Below are 20,732 nucleotides of genomic sequence, written 5' to 3'. Positions count from 1 at the left end.
GCAGTAGCAGCAGTGTCACCAAGCTCAAGTCTTCGAGTTCGGGACAGCCAGTAGGAGAGGGGTGTAGGGCCCCAGTCTCTGGGCAATCCTCTCGTGGGCAGCCAATCGCCGGCGGCTGAAGTCCAGTAGAGCCGCAAAGAAGGCGATGCTGCTGCTGTCAGTTTCCACTGCTGCTGTTGCTGCTGTTGATGCAGCCCCCAGGCTAGACCGCCGCCGCTCCTGTTGCTGCTGCTGCTGCTGTGAAGGGTGCGGGGTGCAGTCTCCGGCGACTCCTCCAATGACGCTGCCTCCTCTGCTGGGCGACTGCTGCAGCACCACAGACAACGGACCGCTGCTGCTAAGCGTGTTCTTGCGTTGCTGCTGCTGCAGTTGCTGCCGGCTCTGCTGCTGTCGCTGCTGCCGAGCAAGGCGAGTCAGCAGCGATACAAACTGCCGCGACGTCTCCTCGTGGTGCAGCAACACGTTCCCTGCAACAAGGCTGTAACAGCAGCTTCACATGCACAGCAGCAGCTCAATATGTTTCTCCTGCCTCGTTATCTTTTTAAAGGCGAAGAAACGGCAGCAAGTCACCACTGCTGCTGCTTCTGACTGACCTGTTCAGCACGGACGCTCCCAGAGCTGCTGCGCGCTGCAGTGTCGTATCTATCATTTGCTGCAGCCCATCGAAAGTGACAAGAGGGGGCAGCAGGCCATCCAGCTCTCTGTCACAGCTCCAGCAGCTGCCATCTTCTTCTGCAGCAGCGGCGAAGCTGGGGCCACTTGTACCCCCGACGAAGGACGGCGCTGTTCCTCCTGCTGCAGCAGCAGCAGCAGCGTCTGCAGCCTTCGCTTGGCTGCTGCTGCAACAGCAGCAGCAGCACGGGGCCTGCCTCACCCGCAGCCTACCGTACAATGCAGCTGCTGCTTGGGATCCTCGCCGCAGCGAGGGGCTCATTCCCTGCAGCCGACGCAAAAGCATGGCGAGCAAGAGTATCCACAGCTGCGCCCCTAGCAGCAAACGAAGCATTAAAGGCACTGCAGCAACAGCAGCAGGCGAAGCACCAATATGGTTAATCGCGGTAGCAGCTGTATAGGCGCTGACTGCCTCGAGCCAGCCGTTTTCACGCTATGCCTGGAGGTATGTAGCCTCAAACATGCACGTGATGGAACATTTGCGCCGCCGCAGCAGCAACAGCAGCGGAAGCAGCAGCAGCGGCAGCAGCAGCAGCGACAGCAGCAGCAGCGACAGCAGCAGCACCACCACTAGCAGGGAGGACTGACCCGTTGCCGCAGGAACACGTTGGTTGCTGCGCCTTGGGAGAAGGAAAGGCCGGCCACGGAGACGGCGGAAGAGGCCGCGCAGCTGCAGAGACGTCGAATCCAAAAAGCAATATAACCGCCTTTTATCAGCAGCAGCAGAAGCAGCAGCAACAGCAGCAGCAGCCCTACAAAAGCTAATGCAACGGTGAATGTGCTGCCCCTTACGCGACGCAGCTTCTCCTGGGGGTGAGTTCCGGCTGCGGCGGCGCCTCCTCCTGCAGCTGAATTGGCCGTCCCTCAGGCTGCAGCATTAAAGAGAGGGGCAGTAGCCGCTGCCCTGTTGCAGTTAGCACCTGCAGCAACAGACAAAAGCACTCTCAGACTCAGGCCATGTACTGCGCTTGGTGTTGCTTCTGCTGCCTGCTCCTGCTGCATCCGGTCTGCTTGCTGCTGCAGCTGCTGGTACTTACGCAGCAAACCCTTCTCTCCAGCTGCGGCCCCAAGTCGCGGGCTCTCTGCAGCACTGATGCCGCGCTGGTGACCGTCTGCAGCAGGCATCCAAACTGCAAAAGCACGAACAACAGCAGCAGCAAAATCAGTAGACTGAGAAACATCATGCCTTGAGCAGTAGCAGCAAAATATCTCCCGTGTCTATATGGAACTGGCTGATATGTCTCTGCCTGCCCCAGTGTTTCTTTATCTGCTTCTCCGTAGCAGCAAGCAGAGCTCCACCCACCCATTCTGAAGAAAGCTCAGTAGAGGAGCTGTCGTCCTGCACTTCCGCTAAGGGCCCGCCAGTTGCTGCTGCTGCTGCTGCTGCGGCCCGTCCATCGCTCGGTGACCCCGCAGCACGCAGCAGGGACCCCCTCAGCAGTCCCAGCCAAATCGGCACAGGAGGTGTGTTGTAGTAGACGCCTTCTTCCGTGCTGTCTCCTGCTGCTGCGCTGCTGTCACCCCCACCGCCTGGGTGCAGCACCAGTGAAGGGCTTTGCTCCTGCTGCTGCTGTTGCTGCTGCAGTCGACGTGCAGCAGCAATGCTGCCCGCTGTATCTGATCCCAGTAGCTGCGAGTACAGCTCAGGGGTAACGGAAAGAGCAGCAGAAGCCGTGGTGCTGCTGCTGCACTGCAGGGGTAACCGCAGAGAAGGCGGAGGGGGCAGCTGGTGCGAGACAGGCAGTACAAGCTGCAGTGTCTGTACAGCTGAAACGAAGCCGCTGATGATTTGCAACAGCAGCATCAGCCCACGCTGAAACGCAGCAGCCACAAACCACACTCAAAAATCTCAGCCACAGTATGCTGCTGTTGCTGAACTGTGACGCGCTTCCATGTGTTTTGGCCTACCTGTTGCAGAACTGAAGGCAGCCCAGAGCGGGCACTGGCTGCTGCAGCGCCGCTGACTCTGCTGCAGCAGCTGCAGCATGCTCTGCACTCGAGGCTGTCTGCGCTTTGGCGTGCTGCGCAACGAGAGCAATTCTGTTTTTGCTGCTGTAGCAGCAGCTCTAGAGCTCCCTGCTGTTGCTGGGCGCTGCAGCACTCCAGCAAGCTCGAAGGCCGCAACGGCTGCACACCGGCAAGCAGTGCTCCCTCTAGAGCTCTCATGCTGCGCTGCAGCAGCTGCCGTCCTGCCATCAGCCACGCCCCCACCACGTGCTGCAGCAGAACACGCAGACGCAGCAGCAAGAAACAAGGGGTGCTGTGGGATCACCAAACGTCTCCACAGGCCGCAGCCGCCGGTACCTGAAGACCAAATATTAGCAGCAGCAGCAGCACCAGCAGCAGCAGCAGCAGCCCAAGCCGTACTCGCAAGTCCACAGGGGTCAACTGCCACGCCGGAAGCCGCCGCATGATGCCCACGTACAGCAGCGCCTCCTCAGCAAGGGCCAAGGGGGCTCCCTGCAGGGAACTGCTGCACACGTAGCGCAGGCGGGGCAGCAGCAGGCGCAGCAGCCCGAAGGCTGACCGCACGATTTCTTCCGAGACGCTGTGTTGCTGCTGGCTCTGTTGCTGCGCATGCTGCTGCTGCTGCAGCGGCTGCTGCTGCGGCTGCTCAGGGTGTTCCTGCAGATGTTCCAGCACCTGCTGCAGCAGCTGAAGCACCTGGCAATAGACTAGATGCGCCGGCGAGCGCCGCATAAGAGTAGCTGCCACAGTTCCTTCTGCCGCTGCTGCTGTTGCTGTTGCGCAGGCAACATCGTATGCAAACCGAGTGGGCCGTGGTGCTGCGCTCCCCCCAGAGGCATCTCCCACGGACACAAGGGAGATGAGAGGCTGCTGCAGCAGCAGACGATGGAAGAAGCCTTCCCGCAAGAGGAGCTCAGCAACAGGTACAACCCTCCCTTGAGCTGCTGCCGCTGCTGCTGCTGCTGCTGCTGCTGCTCCCCCTGCTCCTTCGCTGGGCCCTCCTTCATACACGAAGCCGCTCCAAGGCAGGCAGCAGCCGCTCGTCAGCAGCTGTGACAAAAAAAGGCATTTGACGCCAATGGCGCGGCAGCGCTTCGAGTCGTCGAAGTTGCCCTGAGTTGCTGCTGCTGCTGTAGCGGTGGCGTCTCCCCCCATGTGCAGCAAGAAAGACAAAGGCGTTCCAGACCCAGAAGATGCAGCGGCAGCTGCTGCTGCTGCCACTCTGCTTCCGCTGCTGCAGTCAGGCCAGCTGTACAGGTGAAGAGCAGATACCTCCGCAGCGCACTGCTGCAGCAGCGAACCCAGTGCTGCTGAGACTGCAGCAGACACTTGCTTCTGGGCTGCTTCCCAGGCAGCAAACGGCACTTGAGGACGTGCCGCTGCTACCGCTGCTACTGATGGAGCTGTGGAGCCTGATGGAGAAAGCGACGTGGGGGCCGCGAGACTTGCTGGTCTCTGCGATGCTGCCCCAGTTGCTTGCTGCTGCTGATCCAGTTGCGCTCCTTCAGCAGTAAATGACTTTTGCCGCTGCAGCAGCAGCGCTGCTGCTTGCGCATGCAGCAGCAGAGCGCTGGCAGCAGAGAGCAGCGCAGGACTCAGATATTGTTCCACTTGTGAAATGCTTTCCAGGTAGCTCTCTGTCACCCCAAAGGACACCCCTGTCGTCTCCGCTGCTGCGGTACCTGCTGCTGCTGCTGCCGCCGCACGGGATGTCAGGCTTCTGCCGCGCCGGGCGCACTGCAGCACGCCGCAAAGGAGTTCTGCTAAAGTGCTGCGCCACCGCTGCCACATTATGTCGTGCTTGTCTTGGCGATGCTGCTTCTTCCTCGGTCCTCCCTGCTGCGGAATTTGCTGTTGCGGCTGCTGCTCCTGCTGCAGTGCAAAATGAGTCCAGACGCCCGAGGCTACGACGAAAAAATCAACTGCAGCGGCAGCGAGGCTAAGTAACTCCTTTGGCAGCATCCGTCTTAGATCGGGTCCTTGCTGCTCTAGCTGGAGCTGCTGCTGCTGTAGCTGCAGCTGCTCCTGCGCCTCCAAGCTAAGCAGTGCATCCTGTGAAAGAACAACTACTGCAAGGGCGCCGTTGAGAGCATCACACAGTAAGTTCCCTGGGTGCTGTTGCTGCTGCTGCTGCTTGTCCATTGGGCCTCTCAAACCAGAGAGGCACTGCAGCACATCCCTGCTAGGAATTGAAAAGGCGCCGTCGGGGATAGGCTGCTGCAGTTGGGCTGCTGCTGCGGGTGGATGCTGCAGCTGCGGCGACTGCAGCAGAGCCGCCTGGACAGTAGAAGGCAGGAATGTGACTCCTCCCGGGCCAAGCAGCGGCTCCAGGGAAACAGAAGCAGCCTGCTGCTGCTGCTGCTGCTGCGAAGCTGTGGCGCTGTTGTTGGTGTCCGCTGCAGTGCTGCTGCTGCTGCTGCTACTGCTTGACAGGGGCAGTTTCTTACTGGCGCGAATATCTGTACACCAGCTAGCGCACAGCAGTTGTTCTGCAGCAAAGGCAGCAGCCTCGTAGAAGCCGCGCCGCTGCAGCAAGTCTTGCCGCTGCCTGGGCACTGCAGCAAGCAGAGAGAGCAGAGGTAGCAGCAGCGGAGCAAAAGGGGGCCTCTCAGGGCTAGGGTGCCCCTCAACGTCTCCACTGCCACTGCTGCTGCTGCTGCTGCTGCAGGCTTTGGGGATGTACAGAGGATAAACTGCCACGTCTCTGCATGCAAGAAACAGCTTCGTGAGCCCCTGCAGCAGCAGCTGCTGCGCCTCAGCTAATGATGCGCCAACTGAGGCCCTGGGGACTACACCTGACAACAGCCAGGGTCTGCAGACCCACTGCTGCAGTAGTACGTGTTGCAACTGCTGCTGCTGCTGCTGCTGCTCCACGGCCGGGCACATCTCCCCCAGACGCATTCCTAGCAGCCGCTGCTTCTGCAAGCTGCAGTGCAGCGACAGGAACAGCAGCAGCCTCCCCTCCAAACCAAAAGATACGCCGTACTGGCCCCTCCCTGCCAGACACACGCAAGCTCTTTCTAATTCTTGCGGCAGCAGCGCGCTGCCTTCTGCTTCTGAGCCCCGCTGTTCCTTCATGTTGGTCGTTACGACTGGCCCGATGCCGCTGCTGCTGCTGCTGCTGCTTGTGCTGCTGCCAGATGCGCCGGCGCTAAATGCACGAGCAACGGAGCCTGCAGCAGACAGCTGCAGCTCGACAAACTCCTCAGGAGCCGTCTGCAGCAGCCTCTGCCAGCACTCCGTTGCGCTCTGCAGAGGCACTACTCCAGGGTTAAGCTGCTGCAGCTGCTGCTGTTGCTGCTGCTCCTGGTGCTGCTGTTGCTGCAGCTGCTGTTGCTGCTCCAGCGGCTGTAGGGGCAACAGCGCCTCAAAAAGCCCTCTGTCGCAGGAGAGAAATTCCAGACAGACAAAAAACTGTTCGTACTCCCCCGCGTCGTCGTAGCTGCTGCTGCTGCGGCTGCCACAACTGCCGCCTTTGTCGCTGCTGCTGCTTCTCCGAATAGCAGCAGGCAGAAAACGCAGCTGCGATCGCGCAATGCTACAGAGTGACTGCATCGCACCGCATATTTCAACAGCAGCAAGCAGCGGGGCGCACGCATCGTCGTCCTCTGCGTCCTCGTGCTGTAGCTCCTCCGCACTGCTGCTGCTGTTGCTGCTGCGGCTGCTGTTGCTGCTCGGACTGCTGCCGTCGCAGCGCGCATACAGCGGCAAGTCAACTGCAGCGGCACAGAGTAGCCTGCTGGCGCACGCAGCTGCGGCACCCAGTGGCTGCATGCGCCGCAGAGGCAAAGCACCTTGTTGCTGCTGGTGCTGTTGCTGCTGCTGCGCAAGCTCCTGGGGCCAGAGGCCATTGCCGTTGTAATTCACCTGCTGCTGTTGTTTGCTGCTGCTTTTCAGCTGCTCCACTGCAGCGACAAGCCACGAGCGGCCTCTGCCCCAACATATTTGCTGCCACTGCTGCAACAGCAATTGGCCTATCTGCAGCAGCAAAACCCACCCACCGGGGCCACGAGGTGAATCCGCTGCTGTGGTTGATGAATCTGTTGCTGCTGCGCTGCTGCTGTTGTTGCTGCTGCGCAAAGGGTCGAGCCCTGTATCGCTGCTCTGCTGCCTCAGTTGCTCCAGGGCTGCACGGGGTCTGTAAATGCAAGCTATCTGCTGCAGCAGCAGAAGTGCCAGACGCAGGACCTTCAGCTGTCCCAAAACAAGACCTTGCTGCTGCTGCTCTCGGTGCTGATTCTTCTGCTGCTGCAGCACGTCTAGCAGCACCTGCTGTGAGAATTGCACAGTTGCAGCAAACGCAGACTCCTCACCAGTCAACAAAAGCTGCTGCTGGCTGTCTAAAGCCAGCAGAACCAGCTGCAGGAGCAGCAACCTATATTCCAGCAGTTGCTGCTCCTTCGCATACAAGTGCCGCAGCAGCCGCGCCACAAGTTTGTTGGTGTACAGGCGTCGAATCCATCGCCTGTTGCTGCTGCTGCTGCTGTTGCTGCTGCTGCTTATGTTCCCTGCTTCAGACTGCTGCTGCTTTTGTTTGTCTTGCAGTAGCAGCTGCAGGTCATCCGGCTCGAATGACAAAGCAGCAGCAAGACACAAGACAGCGCTGCTGCTGTTGCTTGAGCAGCGGCCCACCCACGGCTTTAGCTGTGGCATATCTTGCTGCGCCCCCGGGTAACCAGAGCCTTGAAGAAGCGAACGAAGCTGCTTCTGTTGATGCTGGCGCTGCTGCTGCTGCAGCGTTTGCTGCTGCTTCCACAGTAGACACAACAGCGTGAGCACAGAGACGGCGGCTACTTTAACCCGTGAGTCTATAAAGGCAAAGACAGACTGCGCAAATGTTGCAGCAGACTGCAGCCGATCCGGAGGCCCCCAAAGGTCACTGCCGTTGCTGTTGCTGCTGCTCAAGATGCAGTCTGATGAGTTGACGCCGCTGTACGCAAAAAGCGAGAAAAAGTGCTGCTGCTGCTGCGATGCCAGAAGGTCCCCCTGGTGCCCTGGGAGGCCATCACCTGCGGAGGGTGACAACAGACCGCCGGGCTGTTCCTGCTGCTGCTGCTGCTGCAAAGAAAGGCGCAGCAGCTCGGCAGCGAGGCGCTGCAGGAGTAAAGCGGAACTGGGGCTGCATGCAGCCAGCAGCATGTGGTGCAGGGCCTCAAACGCCCCAAGGACGACACACTGCGACTTTTCCCTGCAAGGGGCCACTGCTGCAGCAGCAGAGGTGGCTGCTGCTGCCGCTGCGGCTGCTGCGCCTCCTGCTGCAGCCGCGGCTGCAGTGAAAGGTAGTTGCTGCTGCAGCAGCGAACAGCTCCACTGTCCAGACCAGCGGCCTGCCGCAGTGTACGGATCTAGAAAGACAGCATCGGGCAGCAGGGAAACAGGAAACTCACAATACATCTGCTGCTGCTGCTGCTGCTGATGGTCCTGCAACAGCCGTGGCTGCTTCGAGAAGAATCCTGGAGGTTCCGGGAAGGAGCACAGCTCTGGAAGCTGCTGCAGCGGTGGGGTTGCCAGCAGCGCAGCAGCAGCAGCAGACAAATGCGCAGTAGCCGCAAACGAGATGACGTCCATAGACCCGTAGAAGCGAAGGACCGGACAAGAGAAGCTCACTAAAGCATGTGCTCCACTACTGTTATCGCTGTTGCTGCTGCTGCTGCTGCTGCTGCTGCTGCGACCGCTGGCGTTGCTGTCCCACGGGACCCCCGACTGGACAGATCCCGCACTTGTCTTGGCAACAATGTTGCAGCGAAGAACAGCAGCGATCCCTTCTGGAAGGTTTGCTGCAGCAAGGGAGGTCAACAACGCCTCCATTAACTGCAGCAGACAAACAGAAGCAGCGGAACCAGCAGCAGCAACAGAGGCTGTTGGCGGGGAAGACCAACGGACGCTTGTCAACAGCACCCACAACAGCAGCAGCAGCAGCGGCAGCACGAAGTCCCACCTCCAGCTGCCGGTGAGAGCCTCGCAGGGCAGCAGCGCGGACAGAAACTGCGTCACTCCAATTTCTGGGGGATGCAGCGTCGCCTTTCAGGTGTACAGACAGCTCTTCGTTGCCTGTGGCAGCTGCCAGAAGTTTCTGGCTTTGGAGTGTCTGTACCTTTTCTGCTGCTGCTCCCGAGGGAGGCTGAGCCCCCCAGTGCAGCAGCGGCAGCAGCTGCAGCACCACCAGCAGCACAAGCTGCGCAATGTCGCAGCGCTCCTCCGAATGCAAAAAGCCCCAAGCACCCATGCGGGCGAAGACGCTGCAAAGAGCGAAGTTGCAAATGCCAGCGAAGTCCCGGATCTGCTGCTGCGCTGCTGCTTCCAGCTGCTCGTCGGTTGCGTCCTGCTGTTGCTGCTGCAGCTGTGGTAGCAGATACACGTGAGCAAGGGAAGCATCAACTCTTGCAATAGCAGATGTGGCGCTCTCCAAAACGTAGCCGCACTCTGCGGAGGCACTCTTGCTGTTGCGTCGGCGTTTGCTGTGCTGCAGCTGTTCGAGTCCCTCTGCTGCTGCTGTTGCTGCCAGCAAGCCCTGCTGTTGCCAAGGGATTGTCCACGCAGCAGGAGGCACTGAAAGAAGCAACTGCAGAGCGAACAAGAGAGTACTCCGTAGTATTATGTAAGTGCGCAGCTGGCGTTCCTCTTGTGCCGCAGCAACAAGGGCCTCAAGGAGCTGCTGAAGCGGCAGGAAGCAGCGGCGCTGGCCCTGCTGCGGCTGTGGTGGGGCGCAGCAAAGCCGCAGCAGCTGCCACCCAGAATGCAGCAACTCTGGGGCCAGCAGCAGTTCGTGGTGTTGCAGCGGCAGCTCCACCAGGCACTTGCAAGGCACCCGCTGCTGCTGCTGTTGCAGGAAGAGCAGGCACCGGTCAACGTCAACAACATAGCAGGGAAGCAGACACGACCTGCAGCAAAGCCCGCAAGTTCAGGGAAAAGACGCTCTGGCAAATGTAACAGCAGCAGCAGCAGCGACGCCAACAGCAGCAGCACTGATTGCAGAAGCAAAGCATGGCAACTCACCGCAGTGCACTAAGGGCTTCGGGAAGCAGGAGCCGCAGCTGGCTGCGGGTGGCAGCAAGGCATGTCAGTGCGTAGAGCCGCGGCAGCAACAGGAAAGGAGCAGCTCCTTTTGCGTCGTTGCTTGATGTGTCGCCCATTCCTGCAGCAGCTCGAGCTGCTGCTGCTGCTGCACCCTCTAGAGAGTATCCATATACTTCATTCGCTATAAACGCTTCTGCTGCTGCCCGAGCAGCAGCAGGCCAAGCAGCCACGCGAGCCCACAGCGCGCAGGCCGCAACAAACGCCCTGCAGCAGCCGCAAAAGTAATGGTAGGAGCAGTCAAGCAGTCGGAAGCAAGCAGCAAGCACAGCAAGTCGTCGTATTCCCACCCCCTGTGCCCTTTACTCTTTATTCTCTGCTTCTGCGCCACTCACTTAAAAGCTGGGGGAGGCAAGGCCCCGCATGCATCGCTGGCCTGGTGCTGCAGCCCCAAATCCATCAGCAGCCACGCACCCTTCAGCAGCGAAAAGCGCCGCCTGGTGCTGGTGCCTTTGCTGCTGGGCCCCAGCGCCCAATGGATTGCAAAGGTGCTGCTATTGCTGCTGCTGTTGTCGGTGCAAGCTGGGTAGCGCAGGCTGACTGGCTCAAGCCGGCACCCGTCAATCTGCAGGCACCAGAAGCCCTGCTGCAACTGCTGCTGCGGCTGCTGCTGTTGCTGCTGCTGCTGCGACCGAGCGCTAGGCGTTGTGAACGGGTCATCCTGTACCTCGATGCTCTCTTCTTCGTATTGCTGTTGCCGCTGTTGCTGTAGCAGCTGCTGTAAAGCTGCCTCATTCGCTGCTGCTACTTGAAGAAACCGCCAAAGCGGCAGCTGCACTGCTTTGCCGGAGCTCCCTGAAGGTATGAATGACCAGTGCATGACTCCTCCATTAGCTGCAGCAGCATCAAATCCCCCTTGCTGCTGCTGCTGGCTCTGCTGCAGATCCAATTGCAGCAGCAGTGCCATGCAAGGCTCAACAGGAATCGGGGCTGCTGCAACATACGCCGTTCCTGTGTCTACCGTAAGGCTGTCATTACACTCAAGCTGTTGCTGCTTCTGCTGCTGCTGCTGCTGTTCACTTGTGCTGGAAGCAAACACCAAGCCGTCGATCGGCGGCAGCAGCAAAGAGGTCAGCGGCTGCGCCAGCAGCTGCAAGTACTGCAGCGCGGGCCCAACGTCGACTATATCAGAGTCTGCTTCTTCCCCTTGCTGCTGCTGCTGCGGCTGCGGCTGCGGGAGAATGGCTGTGAGGAGCTGTAGGGTGAGGTGCGCGCCGTAAGGAAAAAGAGAAACGTAAGCCTGAAAGAGCCGCAGGATGCCGCTGCTGCAGCCTCGGCCTTGTCGCTGCTGCTGCTCTACCAGCCCCTCTTGCTGCAGCAGCAGCCCCTCTTGCTGCAGCAGGCCGAAAAGGCGCTGACGCTGCTTCGGCAGCAGCGCCAACAGCTCGCACGCTGAGTGTACAGACAGCTCGTGCCCCTGTAGTTCTTTCAGCGGGAAGACGGTGAGACAAGCATCGAGAAGCAGCAGCAGCTGTGTAGCGAAGTCCTGCTGCAACGGGTCCTGCTGCTGCTGCCTCTGCTGCTGCAGGAGTTCATGCTGCAGCAACTGCTGCTGCAAAGCATGCGGCAACAGAGGCATCACAAGCTCCGCTGCTTGCCCTACAAACAGATCGATTTCTTCATCCGTGAGGCTGCTGCTGCTGCTGCTGCTGCTGTCGCTGCTGCTGCGCAGCTTCTTGTACCCTGCCAGGCAAGCAGCATGGGCAGCCAGCAGCAGCGGCGCTGCTGTGGGGTGGTCAATGTAGCAGCTGTAGAGCAAGTCTGAGTAAACCTCTCCGCCTTGAGGAACTGCTGCAGATCCCGCGGTCCCGCTGCGCTGCAGCTGCTGCTGCAGCGCCTCCCGGAGGCCCTGCAGGCAGCTGCTCATCACATCGCGGTGCAGCGCAGCAAAGCGGGGCCCCTCCACAAAGCTGCGGACCGCTTCGCCGCTGCCGCTGCTGCTGCTGCAGCAGAAAATGTCAACAATCTGCTGCAGCGGCATGCCACATAGGGCAGCAACAGCGCAAGAACCTCCCAGCTGCTGCGCCTGCCGCAGCAGCCTGCGGCTCTGCAGCAGAGACCGCCGCTCGCTGCTGCGGGCAGCTAGGGCCCCACAAAGTCGATCTTCATACACGAGGGAGCAGTACTTATATAGGCTCTCACTGGAGCAGCTGAGGCTGTTGCTGCTGCTGCTGCTGCTGCTGCTCCTGATGCCTAGGGCTCGAGCCGCACGGCAAGCGGACGCGAGGCACAGTACCACAGCCTCCTGAAGCTGCAGCGTCTCCCTTAGCTGCAGCAACTCGTGGACTTCGAAGGCCACGGCGTCGTCAGCTCGTTTGCTGCCGTCTTTGCTGCTGCTTCCCGTGGCCTGCTGCTGCTGCTGCCTGAAACGGCAGGTGGAGGGGTCCGGCTGCTCGTTGAGCTGCGTGTACAGCTGCAGCAGCTTCGCCTCCAGCTGATGCTGCTGCAGCAGCATGGTGGCAAAGCCTCTGCAGACCTGCTGGAGCGACGCTCCCTTTTGGTTCCCACTGCTACTGCTGCTGGTGCTGCTGCTGCTGTTGCTGCTGCTGCTGCTGCTGCCAGCAGCTTGCATGAAGATGAAGTTGATGCACCAAAACATGCACAGCTGCTCGTCCTGCAGAACATCCCGGAGCTCCCTGAGAACTTGGGGATTCCGGGGGTTGACAGTCTCTCTTAGCTGCGAGGCCTCGAAGGCCGGCAGCAGCAGCTGCTGCTGCCCGCTGTGGTGCCGCAGCACGTACGCTGATAGAAGCTCATACAACACTGCTTCAGAAGGCACCGAGCAGCACGAGCATGCAGCGCCGCTGCTGCTGCTGCTGCTGCTGTTGCTGCTGCTGCTGCTACCGCTGCTGCTGCTGCTGCTCCCACTGCTGACTTGGGACGGCGTCGCCCCTCCAGAACCAGGCGAGCGAACCGCCTCAGCCCATTGCTGCTGCAGCAGCTGTATGGCGTTGCACGTAGCAGCAGAAACAGACGGGGGTAAGGCTCTGTCTACACTGGACAGGAACGAGGACCGCAGCGCGACGATGCGTTGCTGCAGCGCTGGCTGCTGCAGCAGCTGCTGCAGCAGCCCAGGACTAGTGGAGGTCGACAGAAGCAGCTCCTTCAAGTGCCGGAAAGAGGCGAGACACTTTCGCACCTCAGCAGAGACCTCGAAATCACTTGGGGGCCCCGATGCCGCCACGGCGGGGGCCCCGGGGCCCCCCGAGAAGCCTGCAGCTGCAGGCTCCTGAGGCTGCTTTCCACTCATTGGCTTTTCCTTCGCTGCATGTTGCTGTTAGGATGAGTCCAAGCTGCTGCCGAGCTGCGGCAGCAGCAGCAACGCCGAAGATGGCTGATTGAAGGCCCCCAGGGCTGCTCCGCAGCAACCGCCAAGCCTGAGCCCCTGAGCCCCGGCCTTCCCCACGGCTATGTGCAGCTTAGTAGCTTGATTCTGGGTGGCTGGGAGCTGCAGCTTGGGGGAGCGCCGCAGACACGAGCGCCGATGCTGCTCTTGCTGCTGAGTTCCCCGTGTCCCCGCTGCTGCAGCCTCCCTTTCACTGAAATTTTTCAGCCAAGCAACCCGACAAATATTCTTATCCATCATAAGAAGCTCCAAGCTTCCCACAGATCAGTCCCTCCCCGCATGCAGGGGCTGGTGTTCAGACAGCCCCAGACGTTGCATGTTTGCGCGCTCTGCCTTTCTCAGCTTCCAAGGGACATTCTGAGCCTTACCACATTCTTAGCTGACGCAAACCGAAGCCTGAATGCCAAGCCCTTTTAGTAGGCTGCAGGGAGAAAACACACAGGGGCCCCCACCAGTTGTAAGGGCCTTCACGTGGGACCCAAGGGCCCCAAGCGGTTCGCGTAGCCTTTTAGTGGTTCCAGCGTGCCTTCTTGTTCACAATTCAGGGTAACACACAGTATCTCGGGTCTAGGGTTCGAAGCTCAGGAGAAGTCGTGCAGGGTGTTGTCAGCACTATGAACTGGCTTACACAGCGGGATTAAACAACAGGGACGACAAAGAGACCAGCTGTAGTGGGCAAACGCTACAGCAAATAAGCTTTCCGGAGCATTAACACTATAGAATTGAACTTGTTCACACTTAACATTTAATTGCGCCACCCATGGTCCTGCTATGCAGTGACATGGGTGGCTGGAAATGGCCACAAAGGAAAGCCTGGCATTCTTCAGCGGCCGTGTACCTTTTTTGTGCTTATTGAGTGGACCATTCCGAGACTGTTTGTAGTTGGTATTTGCCTCAAGGTGTAAGTCGGTGCTACAGGTTGTCGCTTGCAGTGCCCTGTGGAGTTTGGATTCCCGCCCTTTGTCTTTTAAATCGTGGCCACGGCGGAACGCACAGAGCAAAATCTGAAGCGCTCTTCTCCCAGTAGGTCTCGTAGCGCGAGGGTACTGAACTGGAATCCCTGATTAGGCGCTAATGGCGTAACTTAAGACGAGCTACCTCCACTTGAGGCAGCAGGACAGGTATAAAACAAAGATATTGGTTAATGGTAACAACGCATAGCGAGGCTGCTAAGCGCGAATTCATCTGTCAAGTGCATGATACCAGCCTTTGGCAAGAGCAGACATTCACGGCCTAGACAAATTCGCATTTGAACTTCCTGTCCTTGTGAAGAGCCTTTACTGAACTCTCCTCTTAAAAGCTCATACTAAAGCATTCTCCCGAGTGTCATACTAGAGCAACCTTCAGGGTGCCTCAGCTTGAATGCAGGCTCCCTCGAGAGGGCACGTATGAGCTGATGCTAAGACTTGTAATTAGCGAGCTGGCCTCAATGAACCCTGAAAGGAAACTTCACTAAGGTCTCACACTCAGCACGTCTTCACTCGCCAATGAAAATTCCCTACGAGCTTCTTCTGCGAATGTTGCTGCTGTAGCAACACACGCGTACTGGATTCGTTTTCTGATCTCAAGTGTATACGTTGTACAGCGTTGATTTTGCTATTCAGCCAACCGAGCAGCCTTACCTCAGATATACGCCTCGGAAGCAACAAAGTGTTTTTGCTCTCCGCAGAGCTACTTGGCCCTAATAAGCTGGCCAGGTGATATGTACCAGCATGACTGTGTGCTGGCTTACACGTCACCAGAGATATATAAGATACCTAGGAGAGGTCGTTCCTGCCAGTTGCGACTACAGGCTAAGAAGTCCGTGACTACAATCCAGCTGCTAGATGAAGAAAGCCATTACAGCCGTGCCTTCTGAAGGACTTTGCGTCGTCCTTGTGGTTCTATTGTCCCCAGAGGAGTCAAGGGTGTAGGACTCGGGGGATGAATCCCTTTGATTGAAGAGGCTTAACAGGGAACAGTCCATGCCACGGCAAATGGCCGTGGCATAGACCATTTTCGGCCTAGAACGACTTCATATTCTGCCACTTTTGCTGCCGGCGACCCTGCTTCTACTCACTATATGACAGCGCAGGGCCTCGCCCTGCGCTATCGATTGTGCGTTTTCGCTTTCTCTGTGCTTGTCAGCTGTCTCGGGTTATCTCTCATTTGGTATGTGCCTACCTTTGTCTTTGCTTCTGTGTCTACCTGTGTCCTAGGATGTCATAGGATCTGGCCTCCACTACTACTACTTCGCACTAGACCTTGTGAACAACTCTTCAGGTAAAGGCCTAATAACAAAGTGAAATTCGTCCATCAATCAGGCGGCACTGAAAAGTGAAAGGCAGCACGGCCGTATGCGCCTCTTCAACAAATACGGGCCTCCTCTGGATCCTTGAAGGCCTATAAAGAGCACCTGAGGGTTCTCATGATACCCCGAAGACTCCCAAGAAGCCCATTGGGGGCTTCAGACAACGCCCCTACAGACTCTAGGGAGCTCCTTAGGGCTGCGGACCCCCTGGGAAGAAAACTAGGTCCCTCGCGTCCCCTAACGTCTCGCCGCTTTGCTATACTGGGGACTCAGTGCCTCAGGCTCACCATGCGCCGGCTGTGCGTCGTCTCAAGCCGTGCCTGCGCTTGGTGGCTCTCTGAAGATAGAAGACAGGAGGGGCCTGCGGCAGCAGCTGGTCCTATACGTGCGCACCTGCACCAAAAAATGTGCATGCAAGAGGGTGCAGCAGCGTGACAGAGCTTGAAGCCAAGCAGACAAGACCAGGCTGGAAGGACGCCAATCAAACAAAGACATAAAATCAAAAACGGCGATAAGCGTCTCCTTCTCTTTCGCCCTCTGAGAGAAAACCAGTTGCTGCACTATTTTAGAACTTTCCTAATTAAAGTGCCGCATGTTCAATTCATTAGCAAGAAAACTAAGCCCAGCTGAGGACCCCAGGAGAGGGCCCCACGCCTTCCTATACCAAGGTTCTTGGGGGCCTCCGAAGAGTCCACGGATAGCAGAAGCCTCAAAGCCTGATCCGCAGACCCGAGAGGCGTCGGAATCCCATAGATATTGCACTAGCCCCCAATGACGATAACTCTCGCCACTCCTCTCAGCACTGCGTCAACTGGCAGCACTTCTGTGCCACTGGCACTTTCGAGCACTTTTGAGCCCTTTTGGATGCATTCGCCCGTCTTCTTATCTCAAACCGCCGTTCGCGTCTCACACGTTTTCTGTCATATTGCCTTCTCTCTCTTGTCCTGCGGTTTGTCACTTGCTGTCTGCCCTCGAGGCAGCGGCATCCTTGGCCTGCCAGCTGCGCTTCACGTCTGCTGTGACAGATTCAAATTCTATCCCACAACAGTGTTGAACGTTGCCCATTCCTCATCTCTGTCCAGCCTTTCCTTGCTCCTACAAATGCTGTGTCTACAGCAGCGAAGGTAGTAGCAGTTGCTCTGGCTTCACCTCCTCCCTAGTAGATACACAGTGGCCAGTCAGTTCTTCCAATGCCCTCAAAGGAACAAAGCCGACTAACTTCTCTGTGACTGTGGCTGTCTGTACTCTCTCAAGCTGCCGTGTCTAGTTGGCTTTCAGCGTCGTCTTCCACTGCTTCCCCAGCTTCTGGCGCCGCTTCAGCCTCCGTTGTTTCCTCCAGCTGCAGTGTCTGCTCAGCCTGGAGCCCAGCTTCAGGCTGCATTTGCAATTCGGGCTCCGCTGCCTCCGCATCCTCTTGCGTCTCCGCAGTTTCCTTCTTTTGTTGATCTTTGTACACTGTTTGTGTATCTGCTGCTGGCTGTTCTGCGTCCATGTCCTTCGCTGCAGAAGCTTCTTGTGCGTCTATGCCGCGCCGGAGCTCGTAGGCAGCAATGGAAAGCTCGTTGGCGTTGTACCTGGCCTTGGCCGCAAATTCTGCCACCTCAGCAATATCTCGGGCCTTCTGCACAGCCTTTAGGGCCCGAGTGCACCCTAAGGTAGCGAGCTGAATCCGCTCCGCCTGCGGCGTCCCCTGCAGCAGCGCTTCAGGAGGGGTCTGCGCCACCACCGAAACGGCCTCCTGCAGATCGGACTCCAGCAGGGTGAGCAGTGTGAGCTCATACTCCAGCTGAGATGCCTCGTACACCGTCCCCTCCATCTCGACAGCCAACTCCACTGTTTCCTCTGCTGCAGCCTTGGCCCTCACTAGCTCCTCCGTTGGCTTCCCGTGACCCAGCAGGCTGTGCTGCTCGGTGCGCTGCACATAACGCCTCATGCTGCCACACAGGCGCTTGATTAAGGCATTCAGCGACAGAGCGTCTTTGTACACAGTCTCGATCACGGCACGGGGGACCTGGTGCTCCCACTTGCCCTCAGGTGAGCTGAAGCTGGGGAAATTCTCATTTAGCATGCTCTGCAGAGAGCTGATGCGTTCAGTTGCTGCCTGCTGGTCTACGGAAAAAGCTTCTGCAGAGTCCAGCGCCACGCTTAGGGTCATTTTCTGTAGCGAGTGGTTGCCGAAGGGAAACATGAACTTCAGTGGGGGCAGATGCTCTATATGCCTCCATATCCTACTGATCGTCTTGTCGAGCTCCCTCTCCAGGTGCTGCGCATCCGCATTGCTCTTGCGGAGCTTGCCAGGAGAGTCGCTGTCTCGGACTGCTTCGTAGAGTTCGGTGTGAGCGGCCAGCCCGTTCTGGGCCGCCTCTATGTCTTCCGCTATGGAGGCCAGCGTGTCCTTCTCCTTTTCAGTCGACCGATTGGGCCAGGCCTGGGACACCGCCCGCAGAATCTCCACAGCCATCTGCAGCTCCATATCCATCCAGCGGTGGCTCTCGCTGCGGCTGGTCACGTAGAACGCCGTCGCAGTGTCCACTGCGTCTCCCAGCAGCGCTTCGCGGCGCTCCACTCCCTTCATGAGCAGCGTGGTTGTCCTCATCACAAACTGTGCGTCTTCAGCTACCCTCTCAACGCCCTCGCGATCTCGGGGCTTCTGCGCCACTGCCTGCTTCAAGTGCTGCAGCCCCGCATTCGCCCGCTGCAGCAGAATCTCGTGCTGACGCTGCAGCGACTCCAGTGTCAGTGAGACCGCCTTCAGGTATTCGTGCTGCCGGCCCAAGAACTTTATGGAGGAGGCCCAGGCGCCCAGGTGGAACTTGGGGGGCAGCACCCGCACGCTGTCTTCAGCCACTTCTGCTGCAATATCCATCACACAGACTAAGTCCTCCGCGAGGTCATCCACGGTGGCTTCCAAACGTTTCCAGGTCTCCGCTGCTGCTTCTTCGCTCGCGGCTGCTTCGCCAGCCTCCAACAGCGCCTCTGCTGCAGCCAACTGCTGTTGCAGCCGAGATGTTACATCCCACGCCGTCGACTCCACCATCAGCGAAGTGATGCGTGGGACGCACTCCAAATTGCTTCGCATCTCCTCGAGCCTCTTCTGAAGTTCTACAGGGGGATGGAAACGCTTTTGCTGCAGTTTTGCTGCTGCTCCGTCTGCCTTTGCTCGCTTGCCATCGCCCTCTAGGCCTGCTGCCTTCCTCCGCGACGCCGAGTGCACTTCAGCAGCATCCGCCACAGCCGCCACTGCTGCTGCAGCTTGCCCGGCTCTAGACTTGACAGCATCAGCTTCTTCGGCTGCTACCTTCAGTGCTGCTGCTTTTGCTGCTGCGAACTCGGCGGTTTTCGACTCCGCTGCCATCGCGGCCTCCGTGGCTGCTGTTTCTGCTGCTGCTGCTTCCTCCGCTGCGATTCTTGCTGCTAGCGCCTTTTCTGTTGCTATGGACCACGCATGCAGCGCCACCTCCCGCGCCTGCGTCGCTGCTGCTTCTGCTGCTGCTGCGTGCGCCATTAAGAGCTGGGCTGAATTGGACCCAGTTCTCTGCGTTTCTTCCTGCTGCTTGCCTATTGTTATTGTTGGCCGCCGCTTTTGCTGCCTCCTTGTTAGAGTGGGCCTCCGGCTCGAAGCAAATGCATCAAAGACCCCCACAGAACTCTCTGCTGCTGCTTTCCCTGCAGGCACTGCGGCCCTGCCAGCCCTGGCTGCTGTTCCTCGGCGGCGGCCCCGTCGCGGGCGTCCCTGGGCCACGTCCTGGCCCTCCTGCAGGTGAGAAATTGCATACCACAGCAGCACGAAAGCAGCAGCAGCAGCAAGAGAAATGCTGCCGATTAACAACTTGTTGGGCTTCTTCCGTGCTGCGGGGACTCTGTGGGCGCTCGAGGGGCCCCGCGGCAGCGGCTGCAGCTGCGCCTGGAAGTTCTCTTGCCGCTTCTGCCTATAGAATGCCCCCACAGGCGTCAAATTAGCGGCGGCAGTACCTGTTGCATCTGCAGCACTATCCGGAAACTCTTCCGCTCGTGAGCCCAAGGCCGCAGCCTGCCAAGTCGCTGACCCCGCCAACTCCTCATCTTCTGCAGCTACAGCAGCAGAAATTGTTTGCTGTGACTGGCCCAGTACAGTGGGCCAGAAGGCAAAAAGACAAAAAATGAACAGCACGAGAGAAACGGGGCGAGGTAGCCGCAGCCGCAGACTATTGGGGGGAAGCATCGTGAACTGCTCTCTGCTGCCACCGCTGCTGCCTCCACTGTTGCTGTTGCTGCTGCTGTCTCTAAAGACACAACAGATAACAGTGGCAGAGCCAAGTTGCTGCAGTGGCTGCTTTACTGGCCGCAGTTCGGGCTCTGCCCGCTATTAGCGACGTCCCACGCAATCCGCCTTTTCCATCAGCCGCACAGCCATGGCCGCAGCGTCGCTAAAGCAGCGAGCAGCTTAGAGCAGCAGCATAAAGAGAAGAGAAGGCACAGCAGTAACGGCAGCAGATAAAGCACAGCAACAGTTTGGGGCCTCGCGTTTTCAAGTAGATGCAATCAGGGCCTTGCAAATCATAACCCTGTGCAGGAGGGACGCATAAGGGAGAAACGAGGGCCAGGGGAGCACACCCAAGTGAGTTTTCAATGAGGTATCCGGGAAAAAGAAGGGGAAAAGGGGAAAAAACCAGTAAAGAGAGAACTACTCCAGTTAGAGGGGGACAGTCGCCTCCCGCTCGCTTTACCAGTCGGAAGTAATCGGACGAGCGGCGCAGAAATTCAGTATATCCTTGTTTTAATAAAGATCCAGTTTAAGAAAACAAAGTTAACGGGAAAGCCCAGAGAGCACGAAGGGGCCCTTGTTGCCTTGCGTGATGTGACTACGGCACTCGATCGAGCCATTGAGCATGCGCAGCAGAGAACTAGCAGTCGCAGCATTTCTCCTATACATACTTCTGCGTCGATTGGTTAAAAAACTTAAAACAGAATTATAAAACATAAAAAAGTGTTAATCGCCTCCTAAGGGCCTACACTGGAGCACCTCCCCGTGTTCCTCATCGAGCGTGGGGCGCTACGGTCAGTTTGGACCGTTGGGAATTCACCTAACAGAACAGTGGCTTCTGCGCTACAGCCTGACAAAAAGTAGCATGCCTTAATGCATTTTTATTCCTGCGTGGGTTCTGTTGAAAGCGGGATCCTGCAACTCCAACGGCAACTGTTGCAGCAACCCTACCGCGTGAAGTGTTCCTGCAAAAGACACGCCCGCTCCTCCACAGGCAGTTGAAGCAACCGCTGCAACACGAAATAAATCAGCAGCTGCAGCTGCTGTAGCAGCTGCAGCTGTGGAGATCCTGCTGAAGTGATCCGGGAACTGCGTGTGCCCGTAGCACTCCATCATCCATCCGCGTCTGGGTAGATTTA

At 58.4% G+C, this 20,732-nt stretch overlaps 2 protein-coding genes across 2 annotated transcripts; both read right to left on the bottom strand.

The window, feature by feature from the left end:
• Positions 1 to 24: 24 nt before the first annotated feature.
• Positions 25 to 12,964, bottom strand: ETH_00026470 (nucleoporin FG repeat-containing protein, putative; the record flags this gene model as incomplete). Its single annotated transcript, XM_013373715.1, has 11 exons — positions 25 to 478; positions 594 to 937; positions 1,261 to 1,342; positions 1,465 to 1,592; positions 1,710 to 1,802; positions 1,976 to 2,485; positions 2,581 to 2,889; positions 3,040 to 8,451; positions 8,579 to 9,521; positions 9,637 to 9,921; positions 10,050 to 12,964. The coding sequence occupies 11 exons, from the start codon at positions 12,962 to 12,964 to the stop codon at positions 25 to 27; spliced, it is 11,475 nt and encodes a 3,824-aa protein (XP_013229169.1).
• Positions 12,965 to 16,599: 3,635 nt separating this feature from the next.
• On the bottom strand, positions 16,600 to 19,551 carry ETH_00026465 (uncharacterized protein; the record flags this gene model as incomplete). The annotated part of the gene is made up of 1 exon (XM_013373714.1): positions 16,600 to 19,551. One exon carries the CDS (start codon positions 19,549 to 19,551, stop codon positions 16,600 to 16,602), a length of 2,952 nt encoding a protein of 983 aa, XP_013229168.1.
• Positions 19,552 to 20,732: the final 1,181 nt, after the last annotated feature.

This window comes from Eimeria tenella, genomic scaffold, assembly GCF_000499545.2.
Source record: "Eimeria tenella Houghton genomic scaffold, Eth_scaff17, whole genome shotgun sequence".
NCBI classification, from domain to species: Eukaryota; Apicomplexa; class Conoidasida; order Eucoccidiorida; family Eimeriidae; genus Eimeria; species Eimeria tenella.
The sequence above is the reverse complement of the archived record's forward strand: the minus strand, read 5'-3'. Positions and strand labels throughout refer to the sequence as shown.